This window comes from Propithecus coquereli, unplaced genomic scaffold (genome assembly GCF_000956105.1).
Source record: "Propithecus coquereli isolate 6110/MARCELLA unplaced genomic scaffold, Pcoq_1.0 Scaffold87, whole genome shotgun sequence".
NCBI classification, from domain to species: domain Eukaryota; kingdom Metazoa; phylum Chordata; class Mammalia; order Primates; family Indriidae; genus Propithecus; species Propithecus coquereli.
In genome coordinates this window covers 5,555,965-5,576,683 of record NW_012154951.1, presented here as the reverse complement: position 1 = coordinate 5,576,683, position 20,719 = coordinate 5,555,965, and the positions used below count along the sequence as shown (strand labels likewise).

General features: G+C 36.2%; 1 protein-coding gene and 1 pseudogene across 2 annotated transcripts in view; one reads left to right on the top strand and one right to left on the bottom strand.

Moving 5' to 3' along the window:
- Window positions 1–20,719, bottom strand: part of TBC1D19 (TBC1 domain family, member 19) — a 128,314-nt gene that overhangs the window by 104,364 nt on the left and 3,231 nt on the right. Inside the window, exons 2-3 of one of the 2 annotated variants that reach the window (XM_012664191.1) lie at window positions 6,084–6,156; window positions 4,630–4,675 (exon numbers count right to left, since the gene is read on the bottom strand). The exons of the other annotated variant lie outside the window; for it this stretch is intronic. Of the exons in view, the coding sequence (XP_012519645.1) occupies window positions 4,630–4,675; window positions 6,084–6,156 (119 nt within the window). The remainder of the gene's footprint in view (window positions 1–4,629; window positions 4,676–6,083; window positions 6,157–20,719) is intronic. 2 annotated transcript variants of the gene reach the window in all.
- On the top strand, window positions 17,577–18,209 carry LOC105826238 (annotated as a pseudogene).

Sequence of the window (20,719 nt, the reverse complement as noted above, 5' to 3'; positions counted from 1 at the left end):
ACTAAAATCCGCATTCCATGTACGTTTCTCACTCAGAAATGAAAAAAAATTGAGAGTCTCTAGATACTTCGATATTTCTTGTCTTACATGCAAGACAGTTTAAAATCTATCTCTCATTACCCAATTTGCTTCCATTTTTAATGGCAATTATGTCTAAATTTAATAAAACTTAGAAATTTAGGATTGAAACTTAAAAGCATTTACTGATAATCTTAAGAGTTATTTAATGATCAAAGAAATTTACCCAAAAATACAGGTAACAAGAAGACGCAACTCAAAAGTCATTCATATTAAAACCAAAATCAAGTTAGATATTTATTTATGCAGAAATATTTAACAAAAACCTACTAAATGTTCAAAGTAAAAGAGATATAGAAGTGAACAAAACAGATCAAAAATCTCTGCCCTCATGGAGCTTACATTTAGTAATATGAAGAGATAAGGGTTGCCGGATAGGAACAATGAACAAAAATCTATGTAGCACCCTTGGCTCTGTTTCTTCTTGTCCCCCAAGTCCCTATATATGCCTCTCAGCTTTTCTACCCACTGACAGTATCCTATTTTAGGCAACCATTATCCCTTGCCTACATTCTGTTCCTAAGCAGTTTCCTCTGCTTCCATACTATTTTCATCCTATTCACCAATACGCCTGACTGTCAGCCAGGAGTGATCTCTTCCTTTATTCACAAGCAATTGCATTTCCAGTGTCCAGTATAATGCCTGGCACATACTAGATAACCAATACATTGTTGAATAAATAAAACGCAAATGCGATCATGTTACTACTTTTTTGATTAAATTTTTTAAATGGCACCCAAATGCTTTTAGGATCCAGTCTACAAAGCCTTGATTAAGAAGCACATCCCTGCGGACAAATCTAGCATCATCTGTTGGCAAGTCCCCTTCACTCGCTACCATCCAGCCATACAAACTTTTGTTCTCCTTTGTGCCACTTTCTTTTCTACCTCTAAATCTCTGAGCCTATTGTTCCCTTCTGACTAACGTGCTTTTCTTCTCTACTCCTTCCCCTGACTAACTCTACCTTAGCTTTCTGACCCCAGCCTGAATATTGTTTCTTTTGGTAAGCCACTATAGCACCCCCAAATCTAAGTTATGTGCCTGCCCCCTGGTTCCATTTACTTCCCCAATCACAGGACTTATTGTACTGTAAATGCCTCTTTAAAGTCTGTGCACCCAAATGGGATGTAAGCTCCGTGAAAGCAAAGACCACCTGGCTTGTTCATTATCCTCAGCACATCGCCCAGTGCATAACAAACACATAAGCAAATGTATAGTAGCATTTAAAACTAAGAGGGTTAAGAAGAACTACATGATTAAGACATTTTGGAGGTACCTAGGTCTACCGCCTGCGCACTCTCCCAGCAAAAGCCATGAATGCGTGTACAAGGACTTATCTGAATTTGTGCTCTAATGTGAAGTACTCATTATCTAAAATCCTTCCATTTTAGGGCCACTACTCTTCAACACTTATCTCTCTAAAGTATGGTAGACATGTGTATATATCAACTGTAACAGCAAACTATGGTATATGTTTTTATAACTTGAACATATAGAATAAGTTTTTTAAAAGGTTTATTTCTTTAATTTATGTTCCTTAAGGGAAAAGAAGAGGTCATCTAATTCTTTATAAACTGCTCTGTACTTGAAGACCAAGACACAGAAAGAAGCTGGTGCATTTTCATTTTGTGCATAAAGACTGTCTTAGTTAAATCTTTACAATAAGGTTAGGATTGATAATTACAGTTTCCTCAATTTAACAAATATTTATCATGTGTTAGTACTGGTACGGTTGCTCAATAACTATTTGCTGATTCAATGTCATTTTTGTGATGCTATTACTAAAAGAAACGCAAGACACAATTCGTGTTCCAGAATATTTTTAATGCAGTTAAGAGATAAGATATAGACATATGGGAGATATAGTAAAATGCATGGGCTTTGGAATCAGACAATTGAAGGTCAAGCTCTAGCACTGCCATTTACTAGCTATACAATCTTCAGCAAGTTACTTAAGTGTCCTGCCATAGTTTGAATGTTTGTCCCCTTCAAAACTCATGCTGAAATTTAATTGCCATTGTAATAGAATTAAGAGGTGGAACCTTTGAGAGGTGATTAAGGCATGAGAGCTTCACCCACATAGGTGGGACTGGTGATGTTATAAAAGGGTGAGTTTGGTCTCCTCTTGCTCTCTCTCGTTCTCTCACCTTCTGTCACATGATGGCAAGAAGGCTCTTGCCAGATGCTGGCACCTTAATATTGGACTTCCCAGCCTCCGGAACTGTGAGCCAATAAATTTATGTTCATTATAAAGTACCAAGTCTCAGATATTCTGTTATAGCAGCACAAAACAGACTAAGACATAGTCTAAGCCTCAGTTTTCTCTTTTGTAAAATGGTGACCATAATAAATTCTACTTCATAGGGTTGTTATGAAAATTATATTAAATAAGCCAATGCATATAAACTGCTTAGCACAGTATCTGGCACAAAATAAACATTTTATCAATGTAAATTATCATTAATACTGAATAGTTATAAACAAAATAATAAACATGTAACTAATCATTTAAAATGAGTAGAAAAGATAACTAATTAAACAAAGTAAACATCCAAGTAGAAATAGCTAACCTAGGCTAGATTTACAAATTGCTAGTAAATAACAGGATACAGAAAATTTTCTAGTATATTTGTTAAATAAGAATCTGACTAAAATCTTTGGAATGCTTGGTAAAATGAAGTGTCCTATTTTTAGGTATGATCTGTATAGCTCATGTGATCCACACTTCTCTTAGGCATGAGAGGGTGTATGTATATTTTTTTAACCTCCAATTATTTGATATTACCTAATGAATATTCCTACTTTACTTTTTGCTTTCTTTACTCATCTATCTGTTGATTGCTGCCAGTGAAAAATGCAACTGAATGTGCTAAGTCCACTTTATTCTTTTGAGTTATGCTAGGGGAACACTTCTTCCCCACTCCCAATGTGCCCTTTCATGGAAAAAGAGCTCTATTACTGTAACATTCTTGGCCTCTCTTTAGGACTTAACTCACTACACCACAGAAGTTTAGTGCCTTATCCAACTTTTAAATTTGAGAATAATCTGAACATGCTAACCCTGATCCAATGCTATTTGACTGGAAGGTTAAGTCTGTTTAATCCTGGAGTTAAGAGATTCGTTTTGTTCTTACACTAAGCTATGTCCTTCTGCCTAGTCTTTATATGTAATAAAAGTATAATTTTGATCTCCTATCTGCCTTTCTGTTTTATCATATTTCTCAATTTATTCAGAACCCAAATGACAAGGAAAGGTAGTATTTATTATTGGACTCCTTCAAAAATCCCATTATTCAAAAAATATTTATTTAAAATTCTATTGTATAGTACACTAAAGATATGGTACTGAATGAAATGTAGTCCCTGCCATCAGGTAAGAGAGCAGTCTGTCACACAGACCAATTTTCAGGAATGCATTAGATCACAAAAATAGCAATCATTAGTAATATCTCCTCAGATTGAGAATCCAATATTTGAAATTTCACACAACAGGCATCTCTAGTACATATTGTAAACTTAAAACCTTACTTGTCATGATAAATGTCTATTCCTTTGGTGACTAGTGCTACCAAAGGTACGATCACGGTCAACTTCAATTAATAGACCGCACTTGTATTTAATGTTATTTAAGAATTCAAAAACCAACTGGGAAGATGGTGATAAGCAAAGAAGTAAACACTAATTTAAAAATAAAATTGCCTAAAGCACATATCTACAGGCCTTCATCTGAGTCTCTTTATTTTAGAAATGGTTCTGCTAAATTGGGTTATCTTACTTCCCAGTTAACAGATTAGAAAGGGCAAGTTGGAAATGGGAGTGTTAGAAACTAGAGAATACTACAGACACAGATACAGTGATAGCAATAAAAAACAGATTGAAGTAGAAAAAATGGAAGGTATAAAAGCTCTATTAGACTATGAACTCCATGAGGGCAAGAATTGTGTTTCTTGTTCTATACTATATCTCTAGTGCCTAGCATAGTGTTGGCACATGGTAGGTACTCAGTGAGTACTTGATGAATAACAGAATGTTGAATAAACTACAAAAGCTAACATTCTAGATCTAGAGTTTTTGAAATGGCAAACAAATACACCTTAATAGTCCCTGATGCTAAATCTAGATAAACAAAAACACAGATGCTTTTAATAATGACACCAATTTTGCAAAAAAAAAAAAAAGATAATTACGTTTAGAATGGTCAGTTTATAAAGACACAAAAAAGTGTAATATCCAAAATAGCAATAATAAAAAGAATGTTAATAAACTTAAGTTATCTGAAATATTAACTTAAGAGATATATCTTACTCCCTAATTTACTGGATGAATGTATTATTAATATAAAATATCAGGCAGTTAAAAAAAACCCATCCATTCACTATTGTCAGGCAAAACTATAGTAACTTTAAATTGCATTAACTTACTTGAAATGCTATATAACTACTAATGAGAAATAATAATACAATAAGTATACACAGCAATACCGATTTTATTACTCACAAAGTAAATATAGCTAAACAAAACAGTATCTCAAAACAGTGTGGGAAAACTCACACACTAAGTTCACTATAAACAGCATTCTGAAGTTTCTTCTCCCAACCTGTTTTAAAAAAAGAATAAAATATATGAACATATTAGCTTTTTAAATAAACAATATCATAACTAAATTTATCTCACTAAAATTTGGGTATAATATTTATTTGTAAAAGAACTTTCTCAACTGTCAATTGCTATGTAAAGTGTTATTAAGGAATTATTTCCTATATATATATATATATAATATAGGAATATAATATAGGAATATATATATAATAATATATTTCCTATTATTTCCTATATACTTATCAGATCCCTTGGCTAACACTGAGTAGCAAAGTCATCAACATGATATTATTTTTAATGGAAAATAATGGAAAAATGATATTACGGCACCATTTTCTCAAGTTGAGAGGAACATTTCCTTCTTTCACTACCAAGGTACTCAATGAATGCCAAACTCTTTGGATGCTGTACTACTAATTCTATGAGGAATGTGCCAAGGGAAAGTAAAAAAATCAGTCAGGCCCCTGATGAAGATAAATCACAAGTATGTAGTTATAATTAACTAGTCAATAAAGTCCCAGACAACAGAAGCAGATTATTTTGAGTTACCAACAGTCAGACCAGTTAGTTCAGCTGCTCAATAACTATCTGGGTACCACTTAATATGATGTCAGTTCGTATGCGCAGAGGTTGGAATAAGGAACCTCTCTCTTGCTCTACAAAAAATTAGGATTTTCTTTTTGTTTTCTTTGAAAGCATAGAAAAATAGTAGGAAGAAATTGTAAAAGGAAAAAAACCACAACTGAAAAGTAAAAAGACAAATTACTTAACTAAGGAGATAATTAATATATTCAGGACGTATTTTGAGCAGGAAGGTAAACAGTATTTAAAACTGATTAACGCGGCCGGGTGCGGTGGCTCACGCCTGTAATCCTAGCTCTCTGAGAGGCCGAGGCAGGCGGATTGTTTGAGCTCAGGAGTTCGAAACCAGCCTGAGCAAGAGTGAGACCCCGTCTCTACTAAAAATACAAAGAAATTAATTGGACAACTAAAAATATATAGAAAAAATTAGCCGGGCATGGTGGCGCATGCCTGTAGTCCCAGCTACTCGGGAGGCTGAGGCAGGAGGATCACTTGAGCTCAGGCGTTTGAGGTTGCTGTGAGCAAGGATGACGCCACGGCACTCTAGCCTGGGCAACACAGTGAGACTCTGTCTCAAAAAAAAAAAAAAAAAAAAACTAATTAACGCAAAGCAATCATTCTCACAGTGTTCCTGAATTTTTGCACCATTTTATTAAAACATCTGATTTTCCCCAAATAGAAACCTATTCAGCCACAGTTTTCACAATTTTGAATGAGGAATTGGAACCCTGGGGATAAAATATTATTTATTTTGCCTTAAAGAATTAGAAATAAATAAAACATTTCCTTTTTTGCCTTCAATAATTAGGAAAAAACTTACAAACCTGATATTTTAAAGAATTCCTTAATATCTTCTTTTAGTGATTCAAGTTTAATCTCAGGTCTCTGAAGACTGGCCTAATTTTTTTAAAAAGAAGAAAAAGAAGAAGAAAGGAAATGACAGGTCAAAAGTAAATCACTTAGGTTGATTTTTAACACAAATGAAATTTTTAAAAAGGAATGTCCAAATGTGTATACTATTTGAAAAGTCTTCTTTGAGGATAGAGCTTAGAACTATCTAGAATAGCTTATAAGAGAGAAGACTTCCTCACCTATTCTTAAAATAGAGGATCTGTGATAGTATACTCGAAATATACAAACTTGCAGCTTATGAGTACTTAACGTCTTTACCTAACATTTCAAATAGGAAAAATACTCAGATTTTATAAATTTATTCCCTTACTATTATATCCAGCATATATGGCACCTATACTTAATGACAAAAAACCACTTGCACACATGTAAATGGATTTTTATATAGGGTCTTCCTCTTTGAACTCTTGCTCAATGTAAACATGCATTTGTTGCATGTATTTATGGAAAAATACATAAAACTATACTAATTAATAAATGCTTATTATTAATATCTTATCTTCAAGTGCATGCTTTCTATTCTACTGGTTTTTCACACTGTAGTTTTTACCAAAAATAATTTTCCTATTTGTAATGGCTTTGATTGCTCTCAAAACATTAATGTTTTATCACCTAGCTCTCTATCAAATTCTAGCAGCCTGTTTCTTAAGGCTTAGGGGTGTCTCATAAGCATTTCAAACCTAAGAAATCAAAAATTGATCTTATCTTCCACTCATTTCCTTGTTCTTTCTACTTTTTTAATCTTCATCAGTGAAATCACCATCCACCAGATCTTCCAAGTCAGAAACCTCAAAGTTATTCTCAATTCCACTCTAACTCTTCCATGATTCAACCCCTTTCTGGGAAGATGGAAAAATTTCCACATAAAAACAGAGCAAGAAACTAGACAGTAAAACCAAAATCCCATGGAAAATACTTACAAAAAACTAGATGATAAGTTATCCCCCACAAATACAACCAGCTGGGGAGAAACCAACAGCCATAAGACTTGTTTGATATTAGCATCTGTACAGGAAAAAGCAGAGGAAAGCAATGGGGTATCTGATGTATATGAAAACAAGAGAAATCCCAAACTGCCAACAAATACACACCTGCACACATGATGAGCCGATTTTCAAATAGGAGCTAAAAATGGGAAACGTTTTGCCTAATCCAATATAGCAGGTGAGATCTGAAGAGACTGGAGCAGTCTAGCACCTATAAATTCTTATAACTACCAATCAGGGCTCCCTTTCCAGACAAAGTCTAAAAATGTTGAGAAAGTTATCAAAATTGAGCATGACAGAGAACTAACTCATTGCCTTGAAAACTGGCAAATAAAGAAAAAGGCATTTATCTTGCCTTTCTATTGGAAATATACTACTGAATAACCGAATAGTAAATGAGGGGAAATATCTCTTTAGAAAATATTATAGCTAATAGTTAAAACAGATGTAAATATCACAATTTTGCAACTCTCAATGAATTTCTAATTCTAGGCATTGAGCAGAAACAGCTACTAACACTGCAAAGGAGACAACCAGACATTATGTGGTTCTCAATGTCATGCTAAAGCCTGATGACATCTCTGGGTCCGGTGTCAATTTACAAGACATACAAAGGATAGAGGAACATGTTGAGCCATACCATGAGTTTGCAATCAGGAAAGTTCAGGCTATGGGAAATTGTAAGGTCAAGTGGCCCAGTTCTTCAGATGACAAATTGAAAAGGAGAAAAAAAAGAAAGGAGAGAAAATCTATAGATTGAAAAAAGACTTAAAACAAACATAAAAAAAAATAATTGGCAAGATACGGTATAGTGTCTAGGGATACACACTTGGTTAATGAAACTATCAAGAAATGCAGGAAAGTGATTACCATAAGCACCATAAACTGTCAGGGAGGGAGGAGTTTGTGATTGGGATTGGGACGGAGCAAATGGAGTGGTTTCTGGTATGGCTGGCAAAGTCTCACTTCTTCACAGAGTGAAGAGTGGTTGTTACAAAGTCCGTTTCACCTTATAACAATACATTATAGATTTATATCTATAATATAAATATATGCTTATATATTTATAGAACAATAAAAAGATCTAAAAAAGAAAGGAAAAAATATGTACCCCAATCTATTCTTTCTCTCCATTTTAAAGTCCCACATTTAGTCTAGGTCCTCACCACTTCTCATTTGGATTACAGCAATAGCTTCTGAAGTAGACATCTTGCCACCTTACTTAAATTGCAACCACTCTCCACCTGGCATTCTCAAACCCCTTGACTCTATTTTTCTCCTTTCTTAGCATTTATTGCCTCCTAATATACTATATAATTAATGTATTTACTATGTTTATTGGTATATTATCTCGTTATACTAGAAGAAGTATGTTCCACTACAGCAGACATCTTTATCTTTTTCACTGTTGTATCCCAAGTGCCTAGAATAGTTTCACATAGTAGGCGCTCAATGAATGTTCATTGAATGAATCAACCAATTTCTCCCTTTTCCAATCTATCCTCCAGTGTTTTCTTTCCAAAACATTAGTCTTTCCTGGCTGTGGCTCTTCATAGCATACACAAGAAGTCTAAATTTTTCAACAGGGCCCTTCGCAATGTAGACCCAACTTATCTCTACAAATTCATCTCCTGCTGCTGCTCCACCAAGTTAACAACATCCTCTTTTTTCTCACACCTCCTCCCCACACAAACCCTACTCTCTAGTCATAGTAAACTATATTTGCTGATTCCCCAAGTCAAGTCCTTAAGGGCCCCAGGCTTTTGTTCATGTTTCCTCAGATGGAAGGTACTCCCTCACCACTCTAGCAAACACCTACTAACTTCTAAGACGTCCCTCAAATATCACCTTTCTCTACTCCCCCCAGCAAGGATAGGACATTATGTTCCTCTGTTACAGTGCTTATCAAATTATAATGTAATTTCCAGCTTAGCTATTTAATCTTTTTAACTAGACTATAAATTCAAGGACAGGGGCGGGGTCTTCATTTTTGCATCCCAAATATTTACCCTGGCATTAATTGCTGCTTGACAAAATTATGTTGACCAAACTACGTTCCACCCTTTTAAACCAAATTTCCTCCCAAAATAAACAAGGAACTTGATAAAATTATTTTTAACTGAAGAGACTGGTTTCTAGTCTGTTATTTCTAGGAAAGATTTTAAAAGCTGCAAACCCCCTGCTCATTATTCAAAAGCACCAGAACAAAAGGAAATAAGCTTTCTTATACTAGTCTGTATTTGGAAATGATCCAGAGATAGCACAAAATAAAGAATTTTAAAAGAAAAAACTGGTTATTCTTTCTAAACATTTTAAATATTTCAAAGTTGCTAGACCTCCTACGTATACATTTTATACTGAAGGCAAACAAAATTTACTAACCACCTAAGCTAATTATTAAAAAATCTTCAGAAATTTGAGAATCAAAAGCAAGACCGTGACAAGAGGACACATGGAAAGGCACAGTGGTTTTCTAACCCAATTTAGCAGAATAACGCTTTCTGCAAATAAAATCTAAACCTATTAGGAATCCTACCATATAAAAACACATTGAAAGTGATATTACTATACAATGAGAACAATAAGCCTTTTCTCATTTACTAATGTTATGACTAACAATAAAAAGGTACAGCATTATTCTGATATAGCCTCAATATTCAACTTATTTCTGTATTTTGTTTTGGTTGCTCAACATAGAGAAAAATCCTGATCACAAACATAAGGGTTTGCATTTTTAATTCCCTTCCTGGCAATCTCAGCGCACTCCCAAATTAAACTGATATAGGAAATGGAAAAAGAAGTGGTTGGAAATTTTATTTTGAGGTAAATCCTAAAATTACTTATCATAAATACAAAAATCAAAGAGCTTCAGATATTGATAACTGCTAAAACTATGCATGACATGGTATTACTACCACATGACATATTACTAGCTCACTTGCCACACATCTCAGCAGTGTTCCATGATAGGGACCTGTGTTGAACAGATGCACTTGTGCTTTGCCTGGCCAACACCAAGCACAACGTACCCACTGCAGTAGTAACGTCACTTGTAAAATGTATTAATTCCATGAGCAAACATGCCCAAACCGACGTATTTTAACAGACCAGTGTAGAGTCACATCCTTCTGCATCAAGGACACATTTGTAAGCTGTCCCCAACATATGAAGAGAAATAAAAGAAACAGCTCTTTTTCTGGAATCACTCAGAAGAAGTTAATTTGGAGTACAGTAGTGGATTATGTACTAAGCACTTGATATTTAATGCATTTGAAAGAGTGTTGTTTCTTAATATAATTTTTAAATTAAATATTTTTAAATGAATAGAACTTTTCAGAATCCTTAGATATAACAGAGCAGTTTGAAAACCATTTGGGACTAAATGAGAATGGGATTTAGTATCAAAATATCTGGAATCTTCTCAGCCTTATTTACTGTCTTGGTCAAGTCACTTAACCTCTCTGCAATGCAGTTTTCATCTTTATTTAATAGGGAAAATAATACTTGAAACTAAGTTATTGTGAGGCTCAAATAAAGAAAAATTCAAAGTTATTTTTAGGTTGTGAAGTCCAATATAAATTAAAAGTTGTTGTGTTATGAAATATAAGATGTGTCTAGATGGCAATGCACTAAATATTTGTAAAAGATTGGCAGGGAAGAGGGTCAGGGGGACTATAAAGTTCTTCTATGTCAACTAACCATTTAATGCTCGCCTCCCCTTTGCAAATATTTTCTAGCTTACAAACTCTAACCTTGAAACTCTAAGTTAGCTTTCTAGCTTAGAAACTATCTACATCCTTACTTTAGCCAATTCCATTTTTGAATTATTCTGTTAAATGTTCTTCCTTATGATGAGCTAAAATTAATTCTCCTTAACGTCTGCCACCACCAGTACCCCTCCCACCCCACTCTGAGGTCACAGAAAATAAGCTTTATCCCTTTTCTGTGAGAGACCTTCAAATATTCGAAGAAATCTATTGCGTCTTCCCTCAAGATTTTCTCCTCAAGACCACATATATTCCCAGGAAGATAGCCAATTTAAAAGAAACCAAAAAAAGCCACTATAAGAAGAAAACACATTTCAAAGGAGGTATCTTCCATAGAAAAAGGAGCAATTAATTCTAATTAAAGAAACTGGAAAAGGGGAGCAAAACAATCTAGGCTGAGTAAACACATTGAACAAAGGTATGAAAATGGTTTTGTGCACTGTCACTTTATGGACTAGCAAAGATCCAATAGAATGTAAGAAGGGCTGGGCGTGGTGGCTCACACCTGTAATCCTAGCATTTTGGGATACCAAGGTGGGAGGATCACTTGAGCCCAGGAGTTTGAGACCAGCCTGAGCAAGAGTGAGACCCTGTCTCTACAAAAAATAGAAAAATTGGCTGGGCATGATGGCGCTCACCTATAGTCTCAGGTACTTGGGAGACTGAGGCAGGAGGATCGTTGGAGCCCAGCAGTTTGAGGTTGCTGTGAGCTATGATGATGCCACTGCATTCTACCCTGGGAGACTAAGCAAGACCCTGTCTCAAAAAAAAAATAAAAATAGAAATAAAAAAATAAGAAAGAATGAAAAAAAACTGGAGGATGAAGCTAAAGCACTCTCTATTTCTGTCTATCCTGCTCACCTGTGTCAGATTAATGTTCCTAAAACCAGCTCCATGCTTTCACTCTCCTCATAATACCTCAATGAACCCTTCACTACCTATAGAATCAAGGCAACCTCACCCAAGCATTTACAACCCTCTAAAAATCTAGTTCCACCCAACCTATAAAATATTATTTTCTAGAAATGCCCTACAACAGCAACCTTCTACTTAACCTCCTCCCTGGGCCTACATTGGGAATTCGCTGCCATCTTCCCACTTTGAGCGCCATCTAGGACTTTGCCAATCCCCAGCCATTCTCTCTCAGTATATTTATACGCTATTCATTTGCAGTCTTTTTCGAATAATTAATCGAACATTTCCTATGTTCCAGTTGCTGAGTATAAAAAGAAAAACAAGACATAATCCTCCCTCCTCTGAGGTACATACTAAAGGATATGAACAAAAAGCTGAGAGAAGTGCTATAAAAAAAATGGGTATAACACTCTTTCCCACATCAATCCCCAAATATCCTTATCATTAGCTTAATTATTTGGGACTTTGTCTAATTTCTCTCAAGAGTCCATCACCAACACGGATGAGAGTTTCAATTAAAGCATGTTGAATTAGGTATCTCCATTTCTTCCTAATAGTTTCGGTTCTTTCCAAAACTGTCCACCAGAGTTGTTTCTGCAATTCTAATAGTCCCAGTGGACACACATTGTAGCCAGGAATACGTTTTAGTTTCAAATTGAATGTTTTGGCTCTGCAAGAGCTGACCATGCCTTACACTCAATCTGTGCTGTATGATTCCAGGCCCGCTCTAGTTTCTCTCACCTGAGGATGGATCCCTCATAGTTTTCTGGGTTTTTTTGTTTGTTTGTTTTTGCAAATGAACTTATTTTTTTTTTTAAGGGTACAAATATTTAGGTTACATTTTATGACTTTGCCTCATGCAAGCGAGGATTAGAGGCATGCCCTTCCCCTCTACAATGCTCGCTGCATCCATTAGTTGTGAGTTTACCCCCACCACCCCCACAACCCCTTAATCCCTGGAGAATATTACTACTATGTGAGTATCATAGTGTTGATCAGTTAGTGCCAATTTGATGGTGAGTACATGTGGAGCCCATTCTTCCGATCTTGTGATACCTCACTTCGGATAATGGGCTCGAGCTCTATCCAGTAAAATATAAGAGGTGCTAGATCACCGTCGTTTCACAGAAGATTGAAAATGGATCCCCACCTCTCACCTCTCACAAAAATCAATTCAAGATGGATAACAGACTTAAACCTAAGGCATGAATTTCCTGCCTCCTGGACAATACGTGGATGGGCATTGCCTATGTCCACCTCCCAGAAGTGCCCTTTCCTAAGAATCCATGCTAACCAATACCCCTTCTGACAAATAGATCTTTTTCTTTAGATCTTTTCATGTAATCAGCCAAGTCCTAAGCCAGCCTTTTTTGTTATGTGCCAAGTATGTCTTGGTCTTATTGTTAATTTTCTATGATTATATGGTTGAGATTACTAATTGCTCTCTGCTGCAATGCCCTCCTTCTAACATTGTAGTAGAATTGTTAATGGATGCATGACTAAGAATAAAAACTACATTTCCCATCAAAAAAAAAAAAAACCTAAGGCATGAAATCTTAAGAATTCTAGAAGAAGATGTTGAGAAGACCCTTTCAGACATCGGCCTAGGCAAAGAATTTTTGAAGAAGACCCCCAAAGCAATCACAGCAGCAACAAAAATAAATAAATGGGATCTGATCAAATTAAAAAGCTTTTGTACAGCCAAGGAGACTATCATTAGAGCAAATAGACAGCCTACAGAATAGGAGAAAATATTTGCTCTCTACACACCCTCATAGTTTTCTTTGGCTGACATACCCAAGTTGACCCACTTCTCTGCCAGCACTAGCTGTCTTGTCCCCCTTTCATCCACATCTTTACTTCTTAGATTCCTTTCATGATATACTTTATGCCTGTCTTCAGTTCACAGGTAGTGATCAATTTTCTCTCTCTCATTTCACTTTGGTCTTACCTAATTCAAGAACCCTATATGACCTTCTCAAACACCTCAGTGCTGAAATAAAACATAAAGAGATATACTTACACAAAGCAAACCCACGTGTTAATATTTATCTTATACTTTAAGTACATATATTCTATGGAGATAAGAACTCCCTTATTTTGAAATCCTTTACACCATCATTCATTTCTTCACTGTTTTATTTTTCAGGAGTAAAAGACACAATAGCCAAAATAGACATGGGTAAGGATGACACCACTCCATGGTTCACACCAAATGCAATCGGAGTCCCTGAATCAATAATTTATATGTCAAGTGTAGTAGTCCAATCTGGAGGTCCCCTAGCATATGTCAAATCCTACCCTAAAGAGATAGCAAAAAAAAGACAAAAGATATTATACTCTAACCATGGCACAGGCCTTTCAATACCAATATATGTTTTATATATGTTCTATACACTTGAGATATAATTTTATAAGTTTTTTAGCATAGGGTCACTAGTATTGAGACGCTCTGGGGTTCTAGACTCATGACAACAACCTATTAGTTGCATTATTCCTTCTCTCCCCAAAGCCTATCTTCTTTCAGGTTCCTTCCTCTCGCAATTCTATTATTTATAATGACAATCTGGGTAACAAGACCTATTAAACACTTAATGGAATAGAAATAACATTTGGGGATTTACACAACATCCATTTTAAATACAAATAATGCATGATAACACAAAATAACAATGCCAATCTTGTGTTAGACATCAAATTTGGAATTAGGCTATCACTCCAGTGTCTAGAAGATGAGTGAGCAAATTGGATTTTAAGATCGAGGTTGACTTCACAAAGTAACTCAGGAAAACTCAGAAAACAAAAAAAATAATCCCTTTCCAGAGAACACAAATTCTATGTTATCACATTGTCAAATAATTAAACTTCAATATATAAAGGGATACATTAAAATACAATCAATGTCTATATATGCTAAGAAAAGAGCTAGAGGTGAGGAAAAAATCTAAAAAATCACTTATAATTGGCTTTGAAATATGCTACGTGATTTTATTTTTCTCATTAAGTTGGGCTGAAACTGCTCCAGCACTTTCTGAGTATACCCAAACAGATAAAATGGAGGCAATGCAGAAAATGCTGATGGCAGGAAAATGCCCTCCTAACTGAATTTTTAAAAGCATGTAACAAATAAAAAACCAGTTGTTTAAAAGTATATTATCAAAACTGATTGTTAAGTTGTCTTTTAGGAGTTATTTGATTTCCACTAAATGTCAGTGCTAATAGATATAAACTAAGGCAAAGCTAGTACCATATATTTTTCAAGTCCGAGATTACGTTATTTTAAAAGATCTATAATTATATTCTTTTAAAGTATAAATCTATATTATAGATCTCTCAATATAAAATATAGATCTTCTTTTACTTATCTGGTTCTTAGAACCAGCCAAACACATTTTTTAGTTTCTCATGTAATCATCTCCTTACCACTGCTTTACCTCTGTTTCCATTCCCTTGCCCAACTTTCTATTACTTCAAGGATTAACCTCCTGATGTTTTTATATGTACAGATCCATAATCCTTTATTTGAAATCCTGAAACCTGAAAAGCTTTGCAAACCAAGTTTTGCATGACTGAATTGGTGGCAAAATCTGTCCTGACTTGAACTCGTTTGGTGGCAAAAACCTAATCTGACCTGAATTGACATGAGACTATTTATAGGCCTTATTTATCACACTTAGTGTGAAAATTCACATATTTTGCTGCAGAAATATTAATGTATATAATTACAAGGTCCTGCCAGACTCTGGTAGGGATATTAAATAACATACAGAATATACATTAATTACCTTTTTAAAATTTAAAAACACATGAATTCCCAAACATATCTAGCCCCCAGATTTCGGATAAAGGATTGTGGACTAGGGCCGGGCGCGGTGGCTCATGCCTGTAATCCTAGCACTCTGGGAGGCCAAGGCGGGCAGATTGTTTGAGCTCAGGAGTTCGAAACCAGCCTGAGCAAGAACGAGACCCCGTCTCTACTAAAAATACAAAGAAATTAATCGGACAACTAAAAATACATAGAAAAAATTAGCCGGGCATGGTGGCGCATGCCTGTAGTCCCAGCTACTCGGGAGGCTGAGGCAGAAGGATTGCTTGAGCCCAGGAGTTTGAGGTTGCTGTGAGCTAGGCTGACGCCACGGCACTCTAGCCCGGACAACACAGTGAGACTCTGTCTCAAAAAAAAAAAAAAAAAAGGATTGCGGACTAGTATGTATTTATTTGTAATATTATCATCTTCCCATGAGGGCACAACTTTATTTTATTCACTGTTGTATTCCCTGGGCCTAGAATTATGCTTGACATATAGTAAAGTCTCAGAAATATTTGTTGATGATCACATTTAATTAACATAAGTAGAGTTCAAAATAGGAACAAAAATATTTCTTCACAGCAGTAATCACAAAATGAGGTTATATTATACACAGGTCCTGAATCTCTTACTTGCAATTCTGAAACATAAAAAGCTTTGAAAACAAAGCATTTTGTCGTCACTGCTTATTTTCTGGAACTTTAAGATTTTCTATAAATTTAGAAACCACTATTAATTTATTAGATCCCAAATTTGAACAAAAAATATTTAAAGGAGAAACATTTTCAAGAAGAGCAGAGCCTCACACCAGAATTTGAATTCCTTTAGGGCAAGGATGCTTTTAGTAATGTTATATCACCTAGTGAATGATCTGGCACATAGTAGGCACTCAATACCTATTGTTAGAATTGCATTAAAAGGCATGGGGATTTCCTCCATTTACTAAATACACATTGGGCACCTATCTCGTGCCAGTCATTTTGCTAGGTGTGGGATGCAGCAAAACTAGAGAGACATAGACTCTTCCTGCCTTCAGGAAACACAGACTTGGAAGCAACTAAGACATCTTTCAGTAGATCAATGTATAAACAAACTATGGTAAATGTATACAATAAGATATTATTTGGTTAAAAAAAAAACATTAGCTATCAAGCCACAAAAAGAAAGAGAGGAACATTAAATGCAAATTGCTACATAAAAGATGCCAGTGAAAAGACTACATACTGTGTAACTATAGAGACAGTAAAAAGTGATTACCAGGGTCCTGGGGTCGGGGAGAGGGAAGGGAGGAATGAACAGGTAAGGCACAGGAGATTTTTAGGGCAGTGAAACTATTCTGTATGATACTGACAAATACACTGTTTATTTGTCAAAATCCATAGTTGCCAAGTGCAGTGGCACACACCTATAATCCCAGGTACTCAGAAGACTGAGGCAGAAAGATCCTGGGCCAGCCTGGGCAACATAGCAAAACCCACAGAACTACATCACAAAGAATGAATCCTAATGTAAACTACGGACTTTAGTTAATAATAATGTATCAATATTAGTTCAACTGCAACAAATGTACGACACTAATGCAAGATGTTAATAATAGAAGAAACTATGTATAAGGGGAGAGGGATATATGGAAACTGTACTTTCTTGTTCAATTTTTTGTAAATATAAAACTGTCTAAAGTTTATTGACTTTAAAAATGTCCCCAGATCGAAAACCCCAGACACAGGCTTCCTTAGAGAATTCTCCTGAACATTTAAAAAATAACAAATCTCATAACACTCCTGCAGCAAATAGAAAATTATAAAAAGGAGGCAATACTGCTGTACTCATTTTATGAGGCCAACATAACCTTGATATAAAACTTGATAAAGACACTACAAGAAAGGAAAATTAGCTCTTCCCCTAAGCAGCCTGAGGTGATCTGTGAAAATGGTTTGCTAGTCACTTGATTTAGAAAACCCCACAAAATCATACAAATCAAGAGGTTCAAATCTTCATGTTCACTTTAAGACCACTCGTGAAACTGCCCAGGCCATCAAGGGTATGCATATACGAAAAACCACCAAGTATCTAAAAGATGTCTCTTTAAAGAAACAATGTGTACCATTCCGACATTACGACGGTGGAGTTGGTGGTTGTGGCCAGGTGAAACAGTGGGGCTGGACACAAGGTCGGTGGCCCTAAAAGAGTGCTGAATTTTTGCTGCACATGCTTAAAAATGCAGAGAGTAATGCTTAACTTAAGGGTTTGGATGTAGACTCTCTAGTCATTGAGCATATCCAGTTGAAGAAAGCACCCAAGATGCATCGCCGAACTTACAGAGCTCATGGTCGGATTAACACATACATGAGCTCCCCCTGCCACACTGAGATGATCCTCACTGAAAAGGAACAAATTGTTCCAAAACCACAAGAGGAGGTTGCACAGAAGAAAAAAATATCCCAGAAGAAACTGAAGAAACAAAAACTTATGGCATGGGAATACATGCAACATAAAATAAATGCAAATAACAGTAAAAAAAAAAAAAAAGAAAAAAAAATTACATACCAGTCTTTCTCATGACATAGTAGCAATCCTTAAACACTTATTACAGTTCTGCTAAGTTTACCATAGAAAGCCACTACAAGAGAATGTAATCCCTAGCCTAACAATGAGAGAAAACAATACACTCTTCAAAGTCAGATTCTAAACTACTTTATCTTTGGCAGAGTACAGGAGAAAAAGGAGGATATCATACAAGGGGGTTAGAAGAAATCAACTAAAATGTTAACTATTATAGACTATGTATGGGCTAGCATGTCAGTTTGGAATAGCTGGGAACCCAAAACACAAGGAGAATTCATACTCATTTCCATGCTCTTTTCCATGGGACTACACCAGGTACCCACACGAAAGACTGGGAGCAGAGCAGGAAGCTGCAGAGAGCATCCTTTTGTGGCATAGGGTACAAGAAGGCTGCCACTACAGGGCAAGTTTAAAACTGGCTACTTTGGCCAAACTCTCCTCTCATGCCAGGCAAAGGCCTTAACCACTGAAGGAAGGTTCAGAAACCCTCCAATTTTGAAGACAAAGTGATAATTTGTTGCTTCTGGGGGTGGGATAGATGCAAAAGCCCTCTTGCCTCATAGGAAGGTAAGAAAATTCTCTTGGACCAGGATCCTACACCAACACAAAGCAGAGGTAAACTGGCACTAGGGAAAGGGCAAGTATGACTCTTTCACCCAATACTTGCTACAGACACCAGGCAGAGCTGAGTTGCCAAATGGAGAAGGGAAAGGAACATCCAAAGGTGAGAAAAATCCACTCCCAAGGACAAGGCACATGGACTGAGACAGAAGAATAGAGTCCTACCGTGAGCCTAGGACTGACTAACAAACAACAGACTACTGCTGTGGGAAGGACAAGAAGAGAGAGAGCTCCATTTGTGTACACTGAAGACAATGACAACAACAGCAACAAAACCCATACTTGACCCTTGATTATATATATATATTTTTTTTTTGAGACAGAGTCTTGCTTTGTTGCCCTGGCTAGAGTGAGTGCCATGGCGTCAGCCTAGCTCACAGCAACCTCAAATTCCTGGGCTCAAGCAATTCTTCTGCCTCAGCCTCCCGAGTAGCTGGGACTACAGGCATGCGCCACCATGCCCAGCTAATTTTTTCTATATATTTTTAGTTGTCCAATTAATTTCTTTCTATTTTTGGTAGAGACGGGGTCTCGCTCTTGCTCAGGCTGGTCTCGAACTCCCGACCTCGAGCCATCCACCCGCCTCGGCCTCCCAGAGTGCTAGGATTACAGGCGTGAGCCACCACGCCCGGCCGACCCTTGATTATATTGACTAAAGCCCCCACACTCAGTAAAGATATAGAATACTTGAACAAAATTATCGATCTACTTGACCTAATTGACATTTATAGAACAGAAACAGCAGAATAAGCACACTTTTCAAGTGCACATGGAACATTCAACAAGGTAGACCTTATTGTGGGTCATAAAAGAAACATCAACAAATTTAAAAGAACTAAAATCATACACATTATGTCTTTTTTTCTTTTTTCTTTCTTTTTTTTTTTTTGAGACAAGGTCTCGCTCTGTTGCCTGGGCTAGAGTGCAGCAGCATCATCATAGCTCACTGCAATCCTCAAATCATGGGCTCAAGTGATCCTCTTGCCTCCACCTCCCAAGTAGTTAGGACTATAGGTATGTGCCACCATGCTCAGCTAATTTTTTTCAATTTTGTTTTTAGAGACGAGGTCTCACTATGTTGCCTAGGATGGTTTCAAACTCCTGGCCTCAAACAATTCCCACCTTGGCCTCCCAAAGTGCTAGGATTACAGGTGAGCCACTGTACCCTCCTATGTTCTTCACCATAATAGAATTAAGCTAGAAATCAATCAAAGAAAGCCATCAGCAAACAATGCATTTCTAAACAACCCATAGGTTAAAGTCACAGGAGAATTTTTACAAATTTTTGAATTGAGTGAAAATGATAATACAATATATCATAATTCATGAAACCCAGATAACACAGTATATGGAGGGAAATTTATAGCATTATAGCATTAGAAGAGAATGAAGGTCTCAAATCAACAATCTAAATTTCTACCTAAATGACTAGAAAAATGCAAGTTAAATCCAAAGCAAGCAAAAAAATAATAATAAATGGAAAAATCAGAGACTGAAAACAGAAAAACAATGAAACCAAGAGCTAGTTCTTTGAAAATATTAGTAAAATTGACAATTCTGTAGCCAGATTAATCAAAAAAAGATAAAACACACATTACAATATAAAGAATGAAAGAGGGCTTGGCACAGTGGCTCGCACCTGTAATCCTAGCACTCCGGGAGGCCGAGGCGGGAGGATTGCTTGAGCTCAGGAGTTCGAGACCAGCCTGAGCAAGAGTGAGACCCCCTATCTCTACTATAAATAGAAAAAAATTAGTCAAACAACTAAAAATAGAAAAAATTAGGTGGGCACAGTAGTGTGTGCCTGTAGTCCCAGCTACCTGGGAGGCTGAGGCAGGAGGATCGCTTGAGCCCAGGAGTTTGAGGTTGCTGTGAGCTAGGCTGAC